General features: G+C 46.4%; 2 protein-coding genes across 3 annotated transcripts in view; one reads left to right on the top strand and one right to left on the bottom strand.

Moving 5' to 3' along the window:
- Positions 1-79: 79 nt before the first annotated feature.
- Positions 80-19,958, top strand: LOC308312193 (neurogenic locus notch homolog protein 1-like; the record flags this gene model as incomplete). The annotated part of the gene is made up of 15 exons (XM_080794576.1): positions 80-209; positions 1,184-1,441; positions 2,499-2,611; positions 3,358-3,732; positions 3,862-4,109; positions 5,005-5,251; positions 7,901-8,100; positions 8,505-8,653; positions 9,984-10,197; positions 10,578-10,668; positions 11,609-11,780; positions 15,091-15,389; positions 16,988-17,135; positions 18,169-18,266; positions 18,429-19,958. The coding sequence occupies 15 exons, from the start codon at positions 80-82 to the stop codon at positions 19,776-19,778; spliced, it is 4,092 nt and encodes a 1,363-aa protein (XP_080650702.1). The 3' UTR covers positions 19,779-19,958.
- A 3,773-nt stretch (positions 19,959-23,731) lies between these two features.
- Positions 23,732-25,701, bottom strand: part of LOC308312196 (E3 ubiquitin-protein ligase TRIM21-like) — a 3,193-nt gene continuing 1,223 nt past the window's right edge. For both annotated transcript variants that reach the window (XM_080794580.1, XM_080794579.1), the window contains exon 2: positions 23,732-25,701. This exon is cut by the window's right edge and continues 668 nt beyond it. In XM_080794580.1, the coding sequence (XP_080650706.1) occupies positions 24,723-25,701 (979 nt within the window). In that variant the 3' untranslated portion in view covers positions 23,732-24,722.

Genomic DNA, 25,701 nt, shown 5'->3' with positions numbered 1-25,701 from the left:
TCTCCCTCTCCCTCTCTCTCTCTCTCCCTCTCTCTCCCTCTCTCTCTCTCTCTCTCTCTCTCTCTCTCTCTCTCAGTGTATGCCAGGGTATGTGGGGACCAACTGCTCGGACGAAATCAATGAGTGTTTCTCTCAGCCGTGTCAGAACGGGGGCACCTGCATTGACCTGATCAATACCTACAAATGCTCCTGTCCCCGGGGAACCCAAGGTCAGTGGACCCCACACACGCACGCACACGCGCGCACACACACACACACACACACGCACACGCACACACTCTCCTCTCCCTCTCTCTCTGCCCATCCCTGCTCCGCTCTCCCCTCGTTTTCGCCTCCACGCTTCATTAATTAGGGCTTAACGTTGCCCAGAGCATGTCTGCAAAACTCACCCGCCTTTTTATTTCGTCTCAATCCCCCCCCCCTCCCTCCCCTCCCCCTCCTCCCCAAACCACCCACCTGTCAAATACACCATTGATTTTCCTCTCGGACATGAAGGCAGCGTGTCTTGTGGGTCAACCAAACGGGCCTGAGTTGTTGTTGTGTTGCTGCCAGGGGGGAAAAAAAAGTACAACTTCTTCCGACACGTCGCTGGTGAAATTTGGACTCGCGGAATTCAACAATGTCTTGTTGTGTTTCGGCCAAGAACCAATACAAAGAACCAATACAAAGAACCAATACAAAGTCTGGAGAGACGGATTCAAAACTAAAGCGGATTTGTTTTTTTGATAAACGTGGACAACGTTGACAAGCACGGACAACAAAATATTCATTAGTTTTGGGTCTGAGAGGCTAAGGGCTGTATTTTGCGTGTCTTAAGTACCAGGTCTTATTCCCTAACTTGAGTAAACTAAAGACCTGGAGGCGTGATCAATGCCATTTGGCTATTCTGAGTGGCCAAAGAGCATTGATCACGCCTCCAGGTCTTTAGTTTACTCAAGTTAGGGAATAAGACCTGGTACTTAAGACACGCAAAATACAGCCCTAAATGTCATCAAACGGCGGTCCGTCCGTGGCTCAAAGGCAGAATAAATAACGGTCCTCCAAATGGAAACGGGTTGAAAACCACCACGGCAGAAACTTAACGTTTGTTTGTCCCACCCTCTCCTCTCCTCTCCTCTCCTCTCCTCTCTCCTCTCCTCTCCTCTCCTCTCCTCTCCTCTCCTCTCCTCTCCTCTCCCCTCAGGTGTGCACTGTGAGATCAACATGGACGACTGCGTTCCGTTCAGCGACCCGTTCACCAACGAGCCCAAGTGCTTCAACAAGGGGACGTGTGTGGACCGCGTGGGGGGGTACCACTGCCGCTGCCCCCTGGGCTACGTGGGGGAGCGCTGCCAGGGCGACGTCAACGAGTGTCTGTCCAACCCCTGCGACCCGCGGGGCACGCACAACTGCGTCCAGCTCACCAACAACTACCGCTGCGACTGTCGCACTGGATACACCGGTAAGCAGAGACCACGCAGCCGGGGCCCGACCCGGGGCCCGACCCGCACGCGGCTAACGTCTCATCGTTAGGATGGATGGATTGATTGATGAGGGTTGTCCCGATCACGTGATCTGGAATCGGGGGGCCGATCACGCCGATTTCAAATCATCCCTAGTATCAATATTATATCCATATCATGATTATTAGACTGGATGTTGTCTGTGATTTTGGATATTGTATTATTGTGATTTGTGTTCTATAAGAATATTAATATCGGATCGGGACAGATCGGTGTCGGCAGATACTGAAAATCAAATCATCGGAAATCGTATCGGGAGCAAAAATATAACGTGACGGGGACATGATCCCTAAATGATGACGTTTGATGCTTCGTGTTTTGATGGCGGGGGGGGGGATTTCGGGAGAGGAATTTGTGAAGGAAACATTTTGGATAACTTTCACCACGCTGTTTTCACAAAACATTTAGGCGATTCACACAGTGAGTGGTGACAACAGTGACAATCGGTGGCCAACAAATGCTATTGCGCCTGGTAGTCTGTTCTGTACTTAAGAGTATATATGAATAGAGAGACGGCACCCGGAGGAAACCCTGAGGAGAAATGGACATAGTGGCCGAATTTGGTATTGCAGCGTAGGGCCCAAACACATGAGCTCGCTGGTCCGTTGACTATCATTGCGCACGTTCACGACGACACGTGAACGCTGTTTCATACGTGAACGCACGTGAACACGTGCAATGATAGGGGCAAATCCATCCCAGAATGCACTCTGTTCCTACCCGGAAGGAGGAGTTAAATCGCCTCATGCGCTTTAGAGCAACTTAATGCAAGTGGATGGGAGGAGAACTCGGGTCTATTCATATATACTGTTACAATACAACTCAGCTTCCCGTCATGCACCTGTGCACGGTGTGAAGCTCAACAGCGCCACCCGTGGGTACCCTAAACATACAGTACATATACAGTACATAGGGATGGCCATAGGGACGGACATTGCTGCTCATTGGAGTGGCTGCACCACTCATAAATCTCCATCTTGTCTAACCCGTTTCCAGGCCAGCGTTGTGACACCATCTTTGACGGCTGTAAGGGGAAACCCTGTCGTAACGGAGGGACCTGTGCTGTGGCCAGCAACACGCCACACGGCTTCATCTGCAAATGTCCTCCGGTGAGCACGCACACACGCAACGCACGCACGCACACACGCATGCACACGCACCGCACGCATGCACGCACGCACGCACCACACGCACGCACACACGCACCACACGCACGCACCACACACATGCACGCACAAACGCACGCACACACGCACCACACGCATGCATGCACGCACGCACGCACCACACGCATGCACGCACGCACGCACACACACACACACACAGACACACACACGCACGCACCACACGCATGCACGCACAAACGCACGCACACACGCACCACACGCATACACGCACGCACGCACGCACGCACACGTTTCTTTTCTCTCTTTTTTTGTTTTATCTCAAAAATCTAGTTTTTGAACAACTAATTGTTGTGTGTTCCTTTCTCCTCAGTTCTGTCTTTCCCTATTCAAACTCTTCCTGTTACTGCAATGTTGAAAGATTTCCCCCCAAAAAAAAAAAAAACATCACTCACTTCTACACCTTAACCCATGTTGGGCGGGAACCCCTTTTGGTGTAAGCATTACGTTATGCTTTAGCAATTGAAAAATAGCAGATCTACAAGCTCATATAGCGCGAGTGGCGCGCTACGAGCTTGTATAGGTCTGCTATTTTTGAAAAATCGAAGAACGAACTGACACAGAAACATAGCTTTTTCAGAAAACTGTCGGGATGTAGAAGGACATTTGTAGAATCTGACCTGGGGTCAGAACGGGTTCTAATTGTCTTGCTCTCCGTTGCGTCCACCCAGGGCTCCACCGGCTCCACGTGTGAGTACGACGCCCAGGCCTGCGGCGCCCTCCACTGCCGCCACGGAGGCACCTGCGTCTCGGGCCCCAAGAGCCCCAAGTGCCTGTGCGCGCCCTCCTTCACGGGCCCCGAGTGCCAGCACCCCGCCACCACCACCGGCGCCAGGGACGGCGGCGGCGGCGGGGGGGGCGGGGGCAGCCCGTGCGACTCGGACCCCTGCTACAACGGCGGCACGTGCGAGTACGCGGCGGACGAGGCGCCGTCCTTCTACCGCTGCGTCTGTCCCACCGGCTTCAACGGCCTCCGCTGTCACTTCCTGGACCCCGGCTTCTCGGGCGGCGTCGGACATGACGTGGCGCCGCCGTCGGACGTGGAGGTCAGTTTGGTTTGGCTCTTTACGCTGTTTGACTGTAAGGAAGGCTTTCACCTAGAAACCTCGTATGAATCTGATCTCAGGTCAGAATGTGTGTAATAATAAAGGTCCTGTCTCATGGTGTCTCTCCAGGTGAGCTGCGACGTCCCGCACTGCGTGGAGCGGAAGGGGGACAAGTACTGCGACCTGCAGTGCAACAACCACGCGTGCGAGTGGGACGGCGGCGACTGCTCGCTGAACTTCAACCAGCCGTGGCAGAACTGCTCGGCGTCGCTGCAGTGCTGGCGCTACTTCAACGACGGCCAGTGCGACGCGCAGTGCGACAACGCCGGCTGCCTGTACGACGGCTTCGACTGCCAGAGCCTGGAAGGGCAGTGCAAGTGAGTGACACAAACAAAACGAGTGACATTAAACGCCTAAAACGGAAAATAATCAATGAAATGCCCGGCAGGTTGATCATCATCATCATCATGTTTTTTTTTTTTTTTTTTTTTTTTTTTAATAATTGTGTTATACTTTAGCTATTGAAAAATAGCAGATCTACAAGCTCATACGCAGCTTGTAGGTCTGCTATTTTTTTGAAGAATCGTGAAAATGTGGCGCAAATCTTTGAATGTATGTTATTTCAGAGCGAACGTTTTTAACTTCTGGGGGGGGGGGGGTCCCTGGAACATATTTTTAGATGGGGGTCCGTGGCCAAATACAGATAATTTCCGGGGTCCTTGGCATGAAATAGTTTGAGAATCACTGACATGCTGTAGAAACATGGGGTTTTTCAGAAAACTGGGGACGCCAGATTGATCATCATGCCGTGCTACGAGCTTGTATAGATCTGCTATTTTTTGAAAAATCGTGAAAATGTGCCTGAAATCTTTGAATATATATATTAGAGTGAGTTTATAACTCAAGTCTTTGTTACTGGGAGGGTCCCTGGAACAACATATTTTCAGATGGGGGTCGGGGGGTGTCGGGGGGGGCCAATGTCATATTCGGGGGTCCCCCTTGACATGAATACGTTTGATAACCACTGACATAGAAACATAGGTTTTTAAGAAAATTTATCAGGATTTAGAAGATTTTTTTTATCTCATAGCGCGCCACCGAGTGGCGCGCTATGAGCTTGTAGATCTGCTATTTTTGAAGAACGACTGACATAGAAACATGGCTTTTTCAGAAAACTGTCGGGATGTAGAAGACATTTTTATAATCTGATCTCAGGTCAGAATGGGTTTAAAGTTAAATGCTCATTCCCCCCCCCCCCCCCTCCCCCCCCAGCCCTCTGTATGACCAGTACTGTAAGGACCACTATGCGGACGGCCACTGCGACCAGGGCTGCAACAACGCCGAGTGCGAGTGGGACGGGCTGGACTGCGCCGACGCCGTGCCCACCAAGCTGGCGCTGGGCCGGCTGGTTCTGGTGGTCCACATCCTGCCCGAGCAGCTCCGCAACAACTCGCTGGGCTTCCTCCGCGAGCTGAGCCGCGTGCTGCACACCAACGTGGTGTTCCGGAAGGACGCCCAGGTAATTAACAACAACACACGTGGGTTTTCAACCCTTTTCATATCGATTCGGGGCCCATTGTTTATTTGGGTATTTCAGCCACGGACCACCATGTGACCAGATTTGACTAAGAGGAGAAAACTTTTTTTTATTTTTTTCGACCCAAAATGATAGTAGCACAGGCAGACTCTTAACATAATAGAGCATGTCTGAAATAAGTGTCAGAGCTGAAATCGACATGTAAATATGAAATAAATGCCCAAACATGTAGCTATAGGTGTAATGTTAGAGACCACAGAAGTGAACCTTTCAAGCCTGTTTTCTCAACTCGCCGTTTCTCTGCAAGACATTACTCCTTAAGGCAGCCATATCTCCAAAACTGGTGGGTCAAACTGAACAACCAACATGTCAATTTGAAGCTATGATTCCCTGCTTTCATATGACATGACAAAAAAATCCAATGGCAGTCTCTCAGTCAAATTTGATGAGGTTTAGCCTCTCAGATCCAAATCTAATCGAATATTTTGTTCGATCTTGTCCACAATTCCATGCTGTATTGATGTTGGCACCATAGGAGAGATAACAGGCAAACATTGAATTGTGTAGACTTCTTAAGTACTGCAGATCAAACAATAATGTAACTCTTGAAAGCGTAAAATAAAACTAAATGGTTCTGCTATTTTTGAAAATTCGTGAAAATGGTCCCAATAGAGATAATTCTGACATGAAAAAGGTTGAGCACCACTGACATAGAAACATAGGTTTTAGAAGACCTCAGTCCTAAATGTGTTAATGGACCTGGCCTCTCTGCGCTGCACGCAGGGTGACATCATGGTGTATTAGAGTATTAGAATCTGATCTCAGGTCAGAATGTGTTAATGGACCCGGCCTCTCACGCAGGGTGACATCATGGTGTATTAGAGTATTAGAATCTGATCTCAGGTCAGAATGTGTTAATGGACCCGGCCTCTCACGCAGGGTGACATCATGGTGTACTACGTTTTTAGAATCTGATCTCAGGTCAGAATGTGTTGATGGACCCGGCCTCTCACGCAGGGTGACATCATGGTGTATTAGAGTATTAGAATCTGATCTCAGGTCAGAATGTGTTAATGGACCCGGCCTCTCACGCAGGGTGACATCATGGTGTATTAGAGTATTAGAATCTGATCTCAGGTCAGAATGTGTTAATGGACCCGGCCTCTCAACGCAGGGTGACATCATGGTGTATTAGAGTATTAGAATCTGATCTCAGGTCAGAATGTGTTAATGGACCCGGCCTCTCACGCAGGGTGACATCATGGTGTACTACGTTTTTAGAATCTGATCTCAGGTCAGAATGTGTTGATGGACCCGGCCTCTCACGCAGGGTGACATCATGGTGTATTAGAGTATTAGAATCTGATCTCAGGTCAGAATGTGTTAATGGACCCGGCCTCTCACGCAGGGTGACATCATGGTGTATTAGAGTATTAGAATCTGATCTCAGGTCAGAATGTGTTAATGGACCCGGCCTCTCAACGCAGGGTGACATCATGGTGTATTAGAGTATTAGAATCTGATCTCAGGTCAGAATGTGTTAATGGACCCGGCCTCTCACGCAGGGTGACATCATGGTGTACTACGTTTTTAGAATCTGATCTCAGGTCAGAATGTGTTGATGGACCCGGCCTCTCACGCAGGGTGACATCATGGTGTATTAGAGTATTAGAATCTGATCTCAGGTCAGAATGTGTTAATGGACCCGGCCTCTCACGCAGGGTGACATCATGGTGTATTAGAGTATTAGAATCTGATCTCAGGTCAGAATGTGTTAATGGACCCGGCCTCTCACGCAGGGTGATCTCAGGTCAGAATGTGTTAATGGACCCGGCCTCTCAACGCAGGGTGACATCATGGTGTATTAGAGTATTAGAATCTGATCTCAGGTCAGAATGTGTTAATGGACCCGGCCTCTCACGCAGGGTGACATCATGGTGTACTACGTTTTTAGAATCTGATCTCAGGTCAGAATGTGTTGATGGACCCGGCCTCTCACGCAGGGTGACATCATGGTGTATTAGAGTATTAGAATCTGATCTCAGGTCAGAATGTGTTAATGGACCCGGCCTCTCACGCAGGGTGACATCATGGTGTATTAGAGTATTAGAATCTGATCTCAGGTCAGAATGTGTTAATGGACCCGGCCTCTCAACGCAGGGTGACATCATGGTGTATTAGAGTATTAGAATCTGATCTCAGGTCAGAATGTGTTAATGGACCCGGCCTCTCACGCAGGGTGACATCATGGTGTACTACGTTTTTAGAATCTGATCTCAGGTCAGAATGTGTTGATGGACCCGGCCTCTCACGCAGGGTGACATCATGGTGTATTAGAGTATTAGAATCTGATCTCAGGTCAGAATGTGTTAATGGACCCGGCCTCTCACGCAGGGTGACATCATGGTGTATTAGAGTATTAGAATCTGATCTCAGGTCAGAATGTGTTAATGGACCCGGCCTCTCAACGCAGGGTGACATCATGGTGTATTAGAGTATTATAATCTGATCTCAGGTCAGAATGTGTTAATGGACCCGGCCTCTCAACGCAGGGTGACATCATGGTGTATTAGAGTATTAGAATCTGATCTCAGGTCAGAATGTGTTAATGGACCCGGCCTCTCAACGCAGGGTGACATCATGGTGTACCCGTACTACGGCAGCGAGCAGGAGCTGAAGAAGCACAACATCAAGCGCTCGGTGGACGCGTCATGGTCGTCGTCGTGGACGGAGGTCCCCGCCAGCGCGCTGAGCGCCGTGAGGAGGAGGAGCCTGATGGGGGGCGGCGCCGCCCGCGGCCGCCGGGAGCTGGACCAGATGCAGATCAAAGGGTGAGGCGTGGTGACGATGCGTGGCGTTTGAAAAGAAGACAATGTGGCGTGACAGACTTGTTTGTTGTCAGGCGGAAATGTTTGAAGAAATGAGGGGGGGGGGTGGGTTCCAATGGATAATGGATTTAATGTGGTTATTATTTACTCACTTTTTATTGTTTTATTATTAGTAGTATTATTATTTTCTGGGCATGTCATTATAGGCAAACATTTTAAGTTTATTTGGGGGCAAAGGAAAAAGGCTAAAATATATATAAATAAAAATCAGGCAAAGAGAGAAATGTAAATGTACGGAGGAGATGCAAGGTTTCCTGCCCGAAAGCAATGATATCTCAATAACTACGCCTCTGGCTTCACGTCTCTAAATATGACGAGTGTCTCTCCATCCCTCTCCTCTCTGCCAGGTCCATAGTGTATCTGGAGATCGACAACCGCCAGTGCTTCCAGCAGTCCTCGGAGTGTTTCCAGAGTGCCACCGACGTAGCGGCCTTCCTCGGGGCGCTGGCCTCCAGCGGCAAGCTCAACGTTCCCTACATCATCGAGGCCGTTCACAGTGAGTACATTTCATGTTCAACGTTCCCTACATCATCCAGGCCGTTCACAGTGAGTACATTTCAAGCTCAACGTTCCCTACATCATCCAGGCCGTTCACAGTGAGTACATTTCATGTTCACCGAAGGCTCAGTGAGAGGTCTATGTCATTTTTCGCACGCACGCACGCACACACACAGAGAGAGAGACACGTGCTCTCACTCAAACTGAAGGCATACCCTGCCCTGTGGTCAGGTGCTAACCTTAGTGCTCTTTGATTTGTGTATTTGCTATTCAGCAGTGAACAAATGCAATTGTGAATCTCCCGGCCTAAACAATCAATCCTCCTTTCTGGGTGTAAATCCATTGGCTCCAGGCGCCAAAATGGTTAATTGCCGCAAATCAACTTGTCCAAACCCCACCCCAACCCCCGCAAACTTGCACGCTATACCCCTTTTCTCTGTCTCAATCTCTCTCTCTCTTTCTCTCTCTCTCTCTCTCTCTCTCTCTATCTCTCCCTCTCTCTCATATACGTGTTGAAGCACACACACACACACACACACACACACACACACGCACACTTATTCGCATACACACGCGCGCGCACACTTCATCCCACAGTGCGAGCCGCTGCTGCAACCTTCACCTCGCTGAATGTAATACCAGGACTTAATGCATCTCCAAGGGTTTAGGTTGGGGGAGTTTATCATTTCAAAATCGTTAGTGGAGAAAAAAAGAGAGAAGGGGAAAAATTGATCGGGAGTGTGCTAGAAGTTGGGAGTCTTTGTTATCTCGAAAATCCTAATAAATCCTTCGTCTTTACAGCTTAAAGCGCGTGCAGTAATTTGAAGTTCATTAATCCCCCCCTTCTCTTCTCTTTTTTTCTTCCTTAAAGAAGAAATGGTAAAGTTGTCTCTTGGTACCCTGGGTTGAGAAGGAAGAGAGGAGGTGGTGTTAGGTTTTTTTTCTCTCTCTCTCTATTCTTTTCCCTTTTTTTTATCACGCCCCATCCTTTTTTCTTTTTTTTTTTTTTTTCGCTTTTTTTGATGAGAAGCGGTTAGCAATTCTGATTATTACCGAATAGTCGAAGCTGGCTTTGCGAGCGGCGAGGATCCTCATTCAGTTCGTGGCATCGGCTGGTGGTGGTGGTGGACTTAAACCGGGGAGGGTGGTGGGGGGGGTTGTTCGTGGAACAGTGGATAGCGAAAAGGGGGAGCCCCGGGAACCGGCTCTCTTCCTCTATAGACTTGCGAGCCCTCAGTCCCGGGCGTCCCGCTCGCAACGCGGTCCACGACTCCACGTCCGTCCGTCCGCACGTCCTCCTGACAAAATGTCTTCCCTCTCCCCGCCAGGCGAGGTGGGACCGCCGCCGCCCCCGGAGCCCTACGCCATCTACGTGGTGCTGGCCGGGCTGGCCCTGCTGGCCTTCGTCGGGGTGGCCATGGTGGCGTCCCGAAAGCGGCGCCACGAGCACGGGCGGCTGTGGCTCCCCGAGGGCTTCAAGTCCAGCGAGAGCAGCAAGAAGAAGAGGCGCGAGCCCGTCGGAGAGGACTCCGTCGGCTTAAAGTAAGTTGCATATTTTAAACGGCGCTCCGCAGTCGCCGGGGGGGGGGGGTCTTTTTTTTTTCTTTTTTTGCGGGTTCTGCGAGAAAGGGATAGTTTGTCGGAGCAACCAAAACGGCTGCAGCAGTTGATGGGAGGTTTGGGAAAGGGGTTTCCTTGGGTTCATTGATAAGGATAATGATACGGAAGGTTTAGGTGATTGACTTGCCGGGACAGAGGAGAGAGAGGTGGGGTGGGACCAGGTGGGGGCTGGGATGGAGGGGGGGAGGGGGGGGATCAATCAATGTTACAGTTTTTCGGCGTTCCTGCGGCACTAAAGAGTGACGGGCTCATCTGAGAGGGGGAACATTGGAGGAGTATTTAGGATCTCTCCCTGACCACAGGCCTCTGAAGAACACCTCTGACATCTCCTTAATGGACGACACCCACAACGAGTGGGGAGAAGACGAACCTTCTGACGCCAAACGCTTCAGGGTAAGACGATCACTGGAATAATATGTTTTATTTTATTTTAATATTTTTTGATAAACGTTTTTGATTCACTCAATTTTTACCTATTTTGTGTGTCGTTTTAAGTGAAACTCATGGACAGAAGATTTTCCTTTTCCCTCAGTTTTATGGAATGACTCATTTCATCATGGATGTAAAAATACATTTATTTTGTTACGTTTTATTTATGAGGGATTTTAGTTTTAGTGTTCATCATCCCTCGGTCCAGCGTTGCGTCATCTCTCGGTCAAGCTCATAGTGCGTCACCGAGTGCCGCGCTACGACATTGTAGATCTGCAATTTCTGAAAAATCGTTAAAATGTGGCACAGATATTTGAATGTTTATTCTTTCACAACAAACCTTTTAAACTCATATCTTTGCTTCGGGGGGGGGGGGGGGGGGGGTGGAGACAACATTTTATCAGATGGGGGTCAAATACAGATAATAATTCTGTGGTTCCTTGACATGAGAAAGTTTCAGCACCACTGATACGTTATCTTCATTTTAATTCATTAATTAATCATAATTGTTTTGAGAAAACTGTCAGGATTTGGAAGACACTTTCTAGAATCTGTTCTCAGGTCTTAACCCATTTAGAAAAGGTGCTTCTAAATCCTAACAGTTTTCAGAAAAACCTGTGTTTCTATGTCAGTGGTGCTCAATTAAGGACCCCCAGAAGCAAAGATATGAGTTAAAAAAAAACGATCACTCAGAAAGAATGTATAATATTCTAAGATTTGCGCCACATTTTCACAATTTTTCCCCAGAAAATAGCATGCTATTTTTCAACAGCTCAAAGTAAAGTAAGTAAATAAACAGTGATGCTTAAAACACCCGATGGGGGTTCCTTCCTTCCCTCCTGTCCTGAATGGGTCATAATGGGCTATAGTTTAGTGGCTAACGTCTCTCTCTCTCTCTCCTCAGCAGCAGTTTGAGGAGCAGGCCATCCTGGAGCTGGACGGCCAGACTGACCACAGGCAGTGGACGCAGCAGCATCTGGACGCCGCCGACCTGCGCGTCCCCTCCATCGCCCCCACCCCGCCGCAGGGCGACATAGACTGCAGCGACTGCATGGACGTCAACGTCCGCGGACCAGGTGGGTCCTCCCTCCTCCTCCTCCTCCTCCCTCCTCCTCCTCCTCCTCCTCCTCCTCCCTCCTCGTCCCTCCTCCCTCATCCTCCTCCTCCTCCTCTTCCTCCTCCTCTTCCTCCTCCTCTTCCTCCTCCTCCCTCCTCCTCCTCCTCCGCCTCTTCCTCCTCCTCCTCCTCCCTCTTCCTCCTCCCTCCTCCTCTTCCTCCTCCCTCCTCTTCCTCCTCCCTCCCTCCTCCCTCCTCCGCCTCTTCCTCCTCCTCCTCCTCCCTCCTCCTCCTCCTCCTCCTCCTCCCTCCTCCCTCCTCTTCCTCCTCCTCCCCCTCCTCCTCCTCCTCCTCCTCTTCCTCTTCTCCCTCCTCCTCCTCCGCGGCCCATTTAGATCTTATTTCATTTTGACAGAGGACATGATTATTCTTTATTATTGTGACATTTTGTGTTCAAGAGTGAAATGAGAAATAGAGACATTTTTGTGTAGAAATCTGTGGCACCGAAATGTAGCCCCAGTTGATAAAATGTAACATTGCTTTTCTTTTCACAAGAACGTTACAGAGATGAATTCAAAGTGTTTTGTTGAATGTACTGCGTTTTTGCGGGGGAAATGTTTAGTGCATCATCCTACAATATAACACATATAAGAAGAAAAATTACGAAAATAAATAATTAAATAAGAAAAATTTATAAGAAAAATATTAAATTCTAATAATTATTAGTACGGAATTAATTAACTAATATATTATTTTATTATACTCCCATGTAGCTTTGGCATTGTCCATTTTAGAGTGCCATGTCCAAACTATTTCGGCGCAAATCTTTTATTAAGAAAAAAATAAAATAAAAACTTACTGATCTTACTGATGGTATGTATATGTCTCTATGTTGAGAAGATTGATTGTATGTGTGCGTGTGTGTGCCTGTGCGTGCGTGCGTGCGCGTACGTCGGAGTAGCTAAAGCCCCATGTCTTCAGGGTAAGGGGATCTTCTTCAAAGCAGCTGGCTGGAAGCCAAGCACCTGAGGGGAAAACGCTGATTCCTGCTCGGATGAATCATTTGACCAGTAATAGGTCTCTGTTTTTCCTGCCCCGTACGCCATATTAACCCATTCTGACCTGAGATCAGATTCATACGAGGTTTCCACTGGACACACACTGGTCTGACTAACCCATTCTGACCTGAGATCAGATTCTAAAAATGTCAGTCGTTCTTCGATTTCTTCAAAAATAGCAGACCTACAAGCTCGTAGCGCGCCACTCGGTGGCGCGCTATGAGCTTGTAGATCTGCTATTTTTCAATAGCTAAAGCATAACATGATGCTGACACCAAAATGGGTTCCCGTTCAGAATGGGTTAATAACGCATTAAAAAAAAAACACGACTAGTACTAAGTGACAAATCCCCCGAAGAACATCTTAAGAAAAAAAATCAGTAACCAGGTAAAAACAAACCCAGAGAGCACACGTTTCTCTCCCCGCGCGGCGAATTGATGTGCCTCCAATCGACCAGAGTCTGCCAGATCTGGGGTTTGCTCTCCTTTTGAAGAGGAGAAAAACCCTCATCCAAGTACACTGACTGGCTGGCTGGCTGACTGGCTGGCTGGCTGGCTGACTGGCTGGCTGGCTGGCTGACTGACTGACTGGCTTACTGACTGGCTGGCTGACTGACTGACTGACTGAACCGCCTCTCACAGACAGGTGATAATGCTGGGGTTTTCCAGCTTGCCAGCTTTAGCCAGCCCTCCCTGGCCTCTATCCCCCCCTAGCCCATTCAGTACGGGAACCCCTTTTGGTGTTCTGAATCTAAGCATTATGTTATACTTTAGCTATTGAGAAATAGCAGATCTACAAGCTCATAGTTTTTCAAAAATAGCAGATCTACAAGCTCGTAGCGTGGCACTCAGACTCGGTGTCTCGCTACGAGCTTGTAGATCTGCGATTTTTGAAAAACCCAGTGAAAGATTGTGTCGCAAATCTTTGACTATATATATATATTCTTTGAGTTTGTAACTCAAATCTTTGCTTCTGGGGGGGAGGGGGTCCCTGCGTGGAACAACATATTTTCAGATGGGGGTCGGCGGCCAATTACATTATATTTTTTGGAGGTCCTTGACATGAAAATGTTTGAGAACGACTGACACAGAAACACAGGGTATTTCAGAAAAAGAAAACAACCTCAGGGTCCGAATGGGCTAGCTTCGCTCCCCTTTCTGAAGCTTCCCCCCTGCGCCGCGCGCTTGATCAGAATCCGTTATCGAAGGCAGAGAAAGCCGCGGTGATTCCACCCAGGCAAAAAGCATCAAATCCACATTCGATTTGTTTGTTGCTTGGTTTTGATCTCGCCGGCTCTTTGAAGTGCAGGCTCCTATAATCACGCTCACTCTAGTCGTCGGCGGGGGGGGGGGGGGGCGTGCTGTTCCGACCCCTGCAATCCGCTGACCCCTGCAATCCTCCTCCACCAACCCAATGAATGCCAGGCCTCGGGACGGGTTTCTACAGTCTACAGTAGTTTCTACAGTCTACAGTAGTTGTTATCCAACCTTTTCAATGTCACGCACCCCCAAAATTGATTCGTATTTTGCCACGGACGCCCGTCTGAAAAGATGTTGTGCCAAGATTTGTGTTACAAATATTATTAAAAAAGTAATTCAAATATTTTCTCAAATTGTCACAATGTTATTGTGTATAATCAGGATGTATTATTAATCAGGATGAAGTAGTTAAACTGATACTGATGCTATATTAACCCTAGAACGCTAAACTTAACTTTTGTCAAACCTTTAATTGTCACTAAACCCTTTACCCAATGTAATATTTATCATCAAAACATATTGAAGCAACTTGAGGTCCTTTAATATTTCATCATGACGTTTCACAAAACATCCTAGAAAAAGATAATGGAGCTGGAACATCTCCTTTGGTCCACCAAATGTTACTCTATCACTAAACACGAGTGAAATTCACCCCAACACCTGCCTGTAGAAAGAAACAGGGATGTGGGCAGGGAAACAAACCTACCCTCTATGATGTCACTGAGCATCAGGAAGGACCCACCCACCCACCTCAGACAACATTAGCATCATTATTAAAATGGACAAAAACAACAATAATTGTCTGGGTGATTTTCACCCAAGTTTAGTGTCCTATAGGCTAGGGTTAAGTAACTTAGCTGGGGACCCCCTGGAACCGACTCTAGGACCCCCTGGGGGTCCGTGGATCCATCCATCCATCCATCCATCCATCCATCCATCCATCCATCCTCAACTTAATCTGAGTCTCTCTCCCCCCCCTCCTCCTCCTCCTCCCCATGCCTCCATCCATACAGACGGGTTCACGCCGCTGATGATTGCGTCGTGCAGCGGCGGAGGCTTGGAGACGGGCAACAGCGAGGAGGAGGAGGACGCCTCGGCCAACGTCATCAACGACTTCATCTACCAGGGCGCCAACCTCCACAACCAGACGGACCGCACGGGCGAGACCGCCCTGCACCTGGCTGCCCGCTACGCCCGCTCCGACGCGGCCAAGCGCCTGCTGGAGGCCAGCGCCGACGCCAACGTCCAGGACAACATGGGCCGCACGCCGCTGCACGCCGCCGTGGCCGCCGACGCCCAGGGCGTGTTCCAGGTGGGAGACAAAGGCCAATTAGCATACACACACACACACACTACACTACAGACATACTAGGGCATTAAGCAACTAGTCGACCATTCAACTAGTCGCCTAGTAAATCCACTAGTCGACCTTGTTGCTACTAGTTGATATTAAGAAAAAAAGAAAAATAAATCCCCGATTTTGTAGGCCAGATCAGGTAGATTATAGTTATAGTCACCAATGTACACAGTTTTTTTATGTTTTTTTTTTAAATCTTTTTACATAATAGGTAGTTAAACAACTAGTAAACAACTAGTAAACTAGGCAACTAGGCAATTAGTAAAAATTACTAGAAGTGAATGACCTAATACATACACACATGTAGGGTTGTAACAGTTAATGAAACGGAATTTATTTGACCGCTCTTTACATTTTGTGTGCTGGTTTAAAACAATATTGAACCACTGAAGAGTAGTAAAAAACTAAACCCCAGAAACTATATGTCATTTGGCCGCCGACCCCCATCTGAAAACATGTTGTTCCAGCCAGGGACCCCCCCCCAGAAGCAAAGATTTGAGTTAAAAACGTTCGTTCTGAAAGAATCTATATCCAAGGATTTGCGCCACATTTTCATGATTTTTTCAATAGCTTAAGTATATAACATGATGCCAAAAGGGGTTCCCGTCCTGAATGTGTTAATCATCACGTACTGTAACATGTCATATAGTGGAGACTGGCGAGGCACACTGTGTTCAGTACACGTACTGTAACATGTCATATAGTGGAGACTGGCGAGGCACACTGTGTTCAGTACAAAAATTACTATATCAATACTTTGCTCGCGATAATTTACCAATACATAGGCAAAGACAACTCTAAAGAAATAATTATTTGAATCTCTTTTCACTTTCCCTAGTTTAGGCATATCATTATGAGTGAAGTTTTTTTTTTTGATTGAAATTATTCCACCAATTGAGTCTGTCGGGGCCCACTGGCTGACCGTGTGGGTATTCTAAGTGGGCGCCTAAATAATTGCCAAAGCACTTAAGACTTAAAAGATAATATTAGCATTATTAGAGCACCGATGTCTGACGTCAATCCTCATATAAGAACTGTGTTTGAAAAAATAAACGAATCATTCCGGCCGTTTCACTCGTATGGATATGAAGAATCAACTGACTGCGAGAAAACGCTAATGTTACTGCTGCCGAATTAGTTACATTTAGGGGAACCCCTTTTGGTGTTAGCATTGTGCTATGCTTTAGCTATTGAAAAATAGCTATTTTAATGGCAATCTGCTATTTTTGAAAAACCGAAGAACGACTGACAGAAACATAGCTTTTTCAGAAAACTGTCAGGACGTAGAAGACATTTTTAGAATCTGATCTCAGGTCAGAATGGGTTAAGATGACACAATGTTATTCTAAAAAGACGTCTGCGAACCACGGCATGAGATGAAATAAAAATAAAAACGTTGTTTTCATAGCGAGAAATCGAAACGTAAACCCTACACTCCGTTCATTCCATTCCATCGTAGTCTGATGGATGGATCGATAATGCTTTGGAGAAGTCGACAACATGGTCACCGTTTTGGCCTCACGAACAACAATGACCCCGTTGGCCTCTTCTAGATCCTGATAAGGAACCGCGCCACAGACCTGGACGCCCGCATGCATGACGGGACCACGCCTCTGATCCTGGCCGCCAGGCTGGCGGTGGAAGGCATGGTGGAGGAGCTCATCAACTGCCACGCCGACGTCAACGCCATCGACGACTTCGGTAAAGACTCGTGTGCAACTTTCGCATGATTTACTGATTTTATAGTCACTTCCAATGGAATTGGAAGTTCTAGTCATATTTAAGACTAGAAGGTCTGAGAGGTCATTTTGACCGTTTTTTGTATTATTTTGAAGTTAATTATCTTTGCCCATGAAGCTTTCAGAAGGTTCCCCTTCCATGAGCATCATCATCCATCACCATTCTATCATCTCAGAAAATCTTGACATCTGAAAGAAATTCTAAATGTAAATTTAAGCACATGCAAATGTAGCTGATTTTATTTCAGACCTTCTAGTTAAGTAATCTGAAATGTTTTATTTATTGGTCGACTTATTTTAGTCGACTGAGATTTTAGTCGACTGAATCTACAGTTGATTTGGTCGACTAACATGTATTTTGGCGGGTCTTGATGGCATCGCTTGTTGCGCTTGGCCGATCTACAAGCTCATAACGCGTCGCAGAGATTGTGAGCTTGTAGATCGGCTATTCTCAGCATGCAGCCAAGCATCACATTTTAGTCTCAACTAGTCCCTCCCTAACATTTTAGTCTAGTTTTAATTTGTTGACGAAATTGTCCATTTATTTAGTATTAGTTTTAGTCATCATAGCTTAGTTTTAATTTTGTTTTAATTTCATTTTCCTCAGTGAAACTGAATAAAGTTAGGTGACAAATCATTTGTCGTCCATAGCTTTAGTCGTCAAAATCAACACTACTCGTAGTAGTCATTGTAAAAATGTATCCAATCTTTAACCACTTTAACCACTTAACCTGGTGTGTCCCTATTTTGTTCCTTTGCTTTAATAATTAGTTTGCTTTGTTTTCTGTAAAGCAACTTTCAGTACCGTAAAAGAGCATATACTGTAAATCTGATAAATCGCTATGTGACGCGGTGTGAGCTTGTACATCAGCCAATTTTCCCTCGTGCCACCGTCGCAAGACCGGGTATCAAATAGCGTTTGAGTGCTTAAGCAGTCTTGTATAGATATGGAATTACGTCTAACGTGTGTTTGTTTTGTTTCCCTGCCTCACCAGGTAAATCAGCACTACACTGGGCCGCAGCTGTGAACAACGTGGAAGCAGTCATAGTGCTGCTGAAGAATGGCGCCAATAAGGACATGCAAAACAACAAGGTGCGTAATAAGGAAACGTCTCTGTCGTCACTTAGCAAAAGAATAGCGACATCTTCTGTGTGTGTGTGTGTGTGTGTGTGTGTGTGTGTGTGTGCGTGTGCATGTGCATGTGCGTGTGCGTGCATCTCTAAATGGGTTGTATCCCTGTCTAATCTGCTTCAGGAGGAAACGCCTCTGTTCCTGGCAGCCAGGGAAGGAAGCCACCAGACGGCCAAGGTCTTGCTGGAGCACTTTGCCAACCGGGAGATCACCGACCACATGGACCGGCTGCCCCGGGACATCGCCCAGGAGCGCATGCACCACGACATCGTGCGCATCCTGGACGAGTACAACTTGGTGCGGAGCCCGCCGATGCACGGCGGCTCGCTGGGCGCCACGCTGTCGCCGCCCCTCTGCTCCCCCAACGGCTACCTCAGCGGCATGAAGCACGTGCCCCATCATCTGCCGCACGGCCAGGGCAAGAAGGCACGCAAGCCCAGCGCCAAGGGCATCGGCGGCTGCAAGGACGGCAAAGACATGAAGGCCAAGAAGAAGCACTCGCACGACGGCAAGTCCGGCAGCCTCCTGGACAGCTCGGCCGTCCTGTCGCCGGTCGACTCGCTGGAGTCGCCGCACCACGGCTACGTCTCCGACGTGGCCTCGCCGCCCATGATGACGTCGCCCTTCCAGCAGTCGTCGTCGTCCTCGGTGTCCCTCGGCCACCTGCAGGGCATGTCGGACGCCCACCTGGCCGTCGGCCACATGGTCATCCCCAAGCAGGAGCTGGCGCGCATGCAGTTCGACCCGCTGCCGCCTCGCCTCACGCACCTGCCCGTGTCGTCGGGCGGCGGCGGCGGCCAGTGTGATTGGCTGTCCAGGATGCACGGTCAGTTTAACCCCATGAGAGGGGCGGGGGTGGGGCAGCAGCAGCAGCACGGCCTGATGACGTCCCTCCACAACGGCCACCCTGCCGCCAACCTCTCCCAGATGATGAGCTACCAGGGCATGCAGAACACTAGGCTGGGCTCCCAGCCGCACCTCCTGCAGCAGCAGCAGGCTCAACAGATGCAGCAAATGCAGAACATCCAGCAGCTACAACAGCAACAGCAGCAGCAAAACATCCAACTGCAGCATCAGAACTCGAACACTGCCGGCGGCCAGAACTTCATCGGCGGCGAGATGAGCTCGCCCGAGCTCCAACAGGGCACGGGCGGCGGTGGCAGCATACCCATCCACACCATCCTGCCCCAGGACACCCAGATCATGCCCTCGTCTCTCAGCCAGTCCATGGCCAGCACTCAGTTCCTGACGCCGCCCTCCCAGCACAGCTACTCGGCCCCCATGGACAGCAACACCCCCAACCACCAGCTCCAAGTGCCTGACCACCCCTTCCTGACGCCGTCGCCCGGCTCCCCCGACCAGTGGTCCAGCTCCTCTCCGCATTCCAACATGTCCGACTGGTCGGAGGGCATCTCCAGCCCGCCCACCAGCATGCAGTCTCACATCGGACACATACCCGAACAGTTCAAGTAGCCCACTTGGACCTTTATATGCCGAGACGAACTGCTGAATATTTTTTTATACGAAAAGGACACTCTTGGAAGAAGAAAATAATAGATAAAGGAAAAAGGTAAAAGCTGTAAATTCACTTGAGACAGAAGGATTTTTTTTTCCTCTTCCTCTTTAAATAAACTTTTATACTAACAGCAAGAATGACCTGTGTCTCTTTCATTTTCTTTTTTTATTTATTAATGTCTTATTTATACTTTTATCACCTGCGTACTGACGTTGGAGGGGTCCATGGTGTAGGTAGGGTCATCCGCAGAGGGAGAAACAAGCTCTTTATGTTCAGTTAGTACCTTTTATCTCTACAGTGAGCAGGGTCAGTATACACACACTGGGTATTTATTTGTTCAGTTAAGTCTTTGCCTTTTTCATATGAACCGTGAACGTCTGTTTATATATTTTGATATTTTTGTATAATCTTGTGTATAAACACAACTTGTATAATGCTTATAAGTAAGGCGCGATTCATGCTTTGTCGTGCGGCGGTGTCGCGTGCCGAAAAATAGCCGATCTACAAGCTCACAACGTGCTGCATCGTTGCGCGTGCCGGTCGAGCTTGTATATATAGGTTGGTTGCGGGATGGATGAGTCAGGCTTTTAGAGCAGTGGTTCTCAACCCTTTTCATGTCGAGGCCCATTTTGTTCGGCATTTGAGCCACGGGCCACCATTTGACGACATTTAGCCCCTTTGAACCAAAATGTAAGATTTTTGTCCACAATTCCATGCTGTGTCGATGTTGTGCCAATAGGAGAGATAACAGGAAAGACAATTCTTCTACATTCTCTAATTGTATACACTTCTTGTAAATTAAGCAATGCAGATGTTTAACAATAATGTAAGAGAGCTTAAAATGAAACCAAATGACCCGTACGGCTCCATTTGGTTTCATTTTACGCTCTCAAGAGTTAAAGATCAAATAAGGGGTCCATTTGGTAATGGTTACACTCCATCATTTAGCTGGGGGGGACCACCTGGAACCCCCTCAAGGACCGCTGGTTGAAAACTACTGCTTTTAGAGAACTGGTCTGTGGGTCACGTTTGCCTCACACCCACAGTCCACACTGTCCAGAGGGCTCACTGAAGAGTCACCTTTCCCATTCCCTCATGTTAGTTCTAGCCTATGGCTGTGTTGTTGTTGTTGTTGTTGTTGTTTTGCTGTGTAAATAAGTTACGCATTTGCCCTAATGTAAACAGGATTTTGTTTCAGAAATCTGATGACTTTTATAAGCATGCCATTCTCATAGAGAAGGTCAACGGTCTTCTAAAATGTTACACAGAAGAACATTATCTCACACACTGCCCCTGAGGCATGAGATAGAAATTGTATTAGAAACGTTTTTTTTTTTTTTTCATAAACATAAAACAAAGGAAATATTAAAAGTTTTATAAATGTATATTTATTTGACTTTTCTTTTTTTTTTTTTTTTTTTTTTTTTACATTTTATTGGATTTTTATTTTATTTTTAAGACTAATGTAATTACTGTAAAAGGAAAACTGTTGGCCGAGTTCTCTATTATTGTCTCTAATGGTTTCTTGTTGAGACGCTTGATGGTATAGTTCTCAAAATGTTATAAAATAAATAGACTGTAGTAAAATTGTAATATCTACAATTTAATGTTTCTTTCCACCTAAATTGAAAGTTTTCCCTCTGTAAAAAAAATGTTTCTTGTTACAATAAAGAGCACCGCAGTGTGTCTTGATTTGAACCTTCTGCTTAAGTTGTGAATTTTCCTTTTCTATGTGTCTTTCTGTAAAAAGCTGTTTCCTGCATGTATTTTCAGATTAATTCTAGAATTTAGACCCTGGATAGCACATAATTAAAGAAAGGCCATTATTCAGCAGTGTGACAGATTTTTACTCTAGACGCTGGGTGGGCCCTTTTTGATGAAAATCTATTATTTTCAGCAAACGCCACTGCATGTCATTCGATTGAGTATTATTATTTTCTGCTTACTTACTAAAGAGTTGGGGAGACGAGAAGAAGAACCCTAGTTACTGAACAACAAACGCACTCAATACGCTGGGACAACGCTCCACATGTCCCAAACTCTTCTCCCTTCTGGCTCCAAAAGTATGGAATAAACTTCCCATTGCAATCAGAACTGCAGACTCACTCCCAACCTTCCGCCGCAGTCTGAAAACCCACCTCTTCAGACTCCATCTTAGCCGCCAGTAGCACTTGCCGTAGCACTTGCCCTAGCCTCAACTAATTTACAGGCATAGGCTCAATAACTTAGATAACTTTGTAGACATAGCACTCTATAGTGTATACGCATAGTTTTATTATATAGATATTCCACTGTTAGGTTCTTAGCAGTGATACTCAACCTCAGGCCCGCGGGCCACATCAGGCCCGCGGGACCATTATGACTGGCCCACCAATGAAAATCTAAAAAAAAATCTGGAAAATGAAATAAAAATAAATAAATCTGAATGAAGTTATCTTTAATTACATTATTATAAGTAATACTATTAGAGTTGTACTATTACTCGAACGAAAATAAAAGCTTGGGGGGGGGGGGGGGGGGGGGGGGGGAGATGCAATGCAAATGAAAGACATATACTGTGTATCCCTATTCCCTGACATAATTTTATAGCTAAACGGACAGAATTCTATTTTATTTGAATGATGAAACCCAGCTGCCATTAATAGTTGGAAATGGAAATGGAAATTGCGGAAATTGTAATTGCGGAAATTGCGGAAATGGTGGAAATATAAATTGCGGAAATTGTGGAAATGCGGAAAGGGAAATTGCGGAAATTGCGGAAATGATAATTGCGGAAATTGCGGAAATTGCTCTTCACTATAGCTATCTATTTTCAGGTAGATTGTTTTATTTTACTCAGTCAGCCATATCACTACTCATTTTTTTTCATGAAAAAGGTCATAGCTGGGTAATCTATTTTCAGGCTAATTGTGTTTATTGTATTTTATTTTACTCAGCCATAACAATTTATTTTCTGTTAACCAACTTGCTGGCTGGCAGGCAGGCAGACAGCTACTCATAGACAGGCAGACAGACAGACAGCTACTCATGGAGAATTGGACAGGCAGGCAGGCAGTCAGACAGCTACTCATAGACAGGCAGACAGACAGCTACTCATGGAGAATTGGACAGGCAGGCAGACAGCTACTCATGGACAATTGGACAGGCAGGAAGGCAGACAGCTACTCATAGGCAGACAGACAGCTACTCATAGACAATTGGGCAGGCAGGCAGACAGCTACTCATCCCTGGCTTACAGTATGTATGATTCATGATGCCTATTTTTATGTATTTGATGTATTACCATGTTTTTTGTTCTTGCTTACTGTAAATCGCTCTGGATTGAGAGTGTCTGCTAAATGCCTAAATTGTAATTGTTATACTCTATAGCAATAATGAATGATTACTATCAAAGAAGCAATTAAAACCAACAAATTAACAATAACAATGCGATGGATTCGGATCGCTAGACTGCAGGGTACTTTGTATAATGGTCTATCATTTCATAAGTGTTGGACAGGTAAAAATCATAAAGATTTCAAATGGTGCAAAACATGTATTGTTCATACAATGGGTGCAATAGACAGTGGTGTGACATAGAAGAAATATTGTGAGGGATCCAAGTCAAAGTCCTAAGCAATAAGACATGAAGTGGGATAGGTTTCCATCCAGTATCGTTTTAAACCCATTCTGGGCGGGAACCCCTTTTGGTGTTTTACACCCTCAGGCCGGGAACCCATTTTTGGGTTCTGTACAGTATGTACAGTATTCAAAAATGTAAAATATTTGAAGCTGCTATATCAATATTAGAATTTTTTCATAAAACTTAAGTCAGTAATATAACAATCCTACAGTATCATGTTTGTAACCTCCAATCCCAGTGGTGGAAAAAATATATAGAAATACTCTCTTACAAGTAAAAGTCCGGAATTCAACCTTTATTTAAGTAAGTAAAAGTACAAAAGTATTGGCTTCAAAATATAGTACCAAAAGTACAAGTATTCATTGTGCAGAATGTCCCATTTAAAGTTTTCAAATTAATAATATTTTGAAAATAGCAGATCTACAAGCTCACAATGTGATCGGCTATTTTTAAATAGACAAAATCTATAGGGCTTAAGTGGTTAATGTATGGTTTGTAATAATAATAATCTGAATTAAGCAACTACTGTAGTAATACTAGTAACTAAAGTTTTCAAATAATTGTAGTAAAAGTAAAGTACATATACTGTAGTATACCCTGTAAATGTACTTACTACTTCCTTCCAAAATAAACCAGAAGGAAGCGTGACAACAGCGTTGTGTTCATCATCAAAGCAGCATACAGACCCTGAACCTTCAGGTTATTCATACTGTATTTTAGTCATCTGAAAAGTCTTACTTTTAGTCTGGTTTTAGTCGACTAAATATAAAATCAGTGTAAGAGCCATTTCTTTTCTGTTCATTTTTATTTCTATGTTTTTTGATGACGTCATTCCAAGGGCTTGGTCAAGGCCAAGGTTGGCCAGGTTACTTAATGAGACCTGATTGAATGCTCTGTTGTTGTCCTGATGTGAGACACAGGCTGGTGATTGATATGGTTTATCCTTTTTTGTTTAATTTAATACAGTGAATAAATATAAATTTCGAACTTTAAGTCAACGCTTGGGACATCAGTCTTTTTTATCACACGTCATGACTAGACCCTCGGCGTCAGGCAACCAGTAGCCCAAAGTTTAGGACTTTGACGATCAGTTTTTAGTATTGTTTTCGTCAGTGACAAAAGGTTGACGAAAATTCTCTCTCTCTCTCTCTGCTAGAGAGCATAATATGCAAGTCTAAGTAAGTAGAGACCCCAAGCCTGGGTCGCAACACTATACATGAACCTTAAATATACACACTTAAATCACAATGAATATTGTCACGGAAAGCTGAGGATGAGTCTAATTTGTGCAACTGACAGGAGAGATGGTCAGGGGAACAGAGTTTTTACCTCTATCGTTGGCATGTGGATTGAAGAATGGATAGAGTTTCTCAGTGAAGGTGCAGCCAGTGAAAGAGTAGATTAGAACTCTGGCCTCCACATCATAAAAGGAGACCAGACCCTCCTCATAATCCACAAACACTCCCACTTTCTGGAGGTTCTCTCTTACAGTGAGGAGGACAGGAGTGTTAGCAAGAGCCTGTATTAATGTATTAATCATACATATAGACCAGTAGCCGTCTTTTGGAGTCGGTGCGTTTATTCCCTTCCTTTCCATGGACTCTCTCGCTACTCCTAAATCCCAGCCAGTCTTCCCTTTTACTTGTATCTCATAGTAAAACCTTCCTGAGGAGAAGCTTTGTTTTCCTAAAACAGAGAATCTCTTGGTGAATCTCTCTCTGTTGTCTGGGAGGTTCTTCTGTACATCTCCTTTACTCACTTGTTTTCCATCCTCAGACAGGATGAGGTTGGGATGTGCCGTATCAGGGTCCAGAGTTACATCTACTGCATATTGCTGGATCCTCCTCAACTCATCACCACCCAGCTTCTTCATCTCTTGACTGAGTGTCTTCTCCAGCTGAGCCACAGCTGTGCTCACAATCCCCACATATGAAGACTGATGGACCTTGACCTTTGTCCAGTCCTTGGTGGGTGGAGGGGTGTTGATGGACGTGAGGTTCTGGAGGAAGTGGAGGTGGTCTTCAGTGTGTGAGAGCTGCTTCAGGTCGGACCTTCTCTTCTTTAACTCAGTGATTTCCTCTTCCAGCTCTTTGATGAAGCCTACACCCTGTTTCTGTGTTGTTTTCTGCTTCTCTTCAATCACATGAATGAGCTCAGCCTGGCTTCTCTCAATACAGCTCACCAGAGCAGTGAAGACCTGCACACTGTCTGCTATCTCTCTGTCTGCATCTTTCTTGCTGAGGTCTACTGATTGTTTC

This window comes from Protomyctophum bolini (assembly GCF_963924005.1).
Source record: "Protomyctophum bolini genome assembly, contig: SCAFFOLD_57, whole genome shotgun sequence".
Taxonomy (NCBI): Eukaryota; Metazoa; Chordata; class Actinopteri; order Myctophiformes; family Myctophidae; genus Protomyctophum; species Protomyctophum bolini.
Note: the sequence above shows the minus strand (reverse complement) of the source record. Positions and strands in the feature narration are given on the sequence as shown.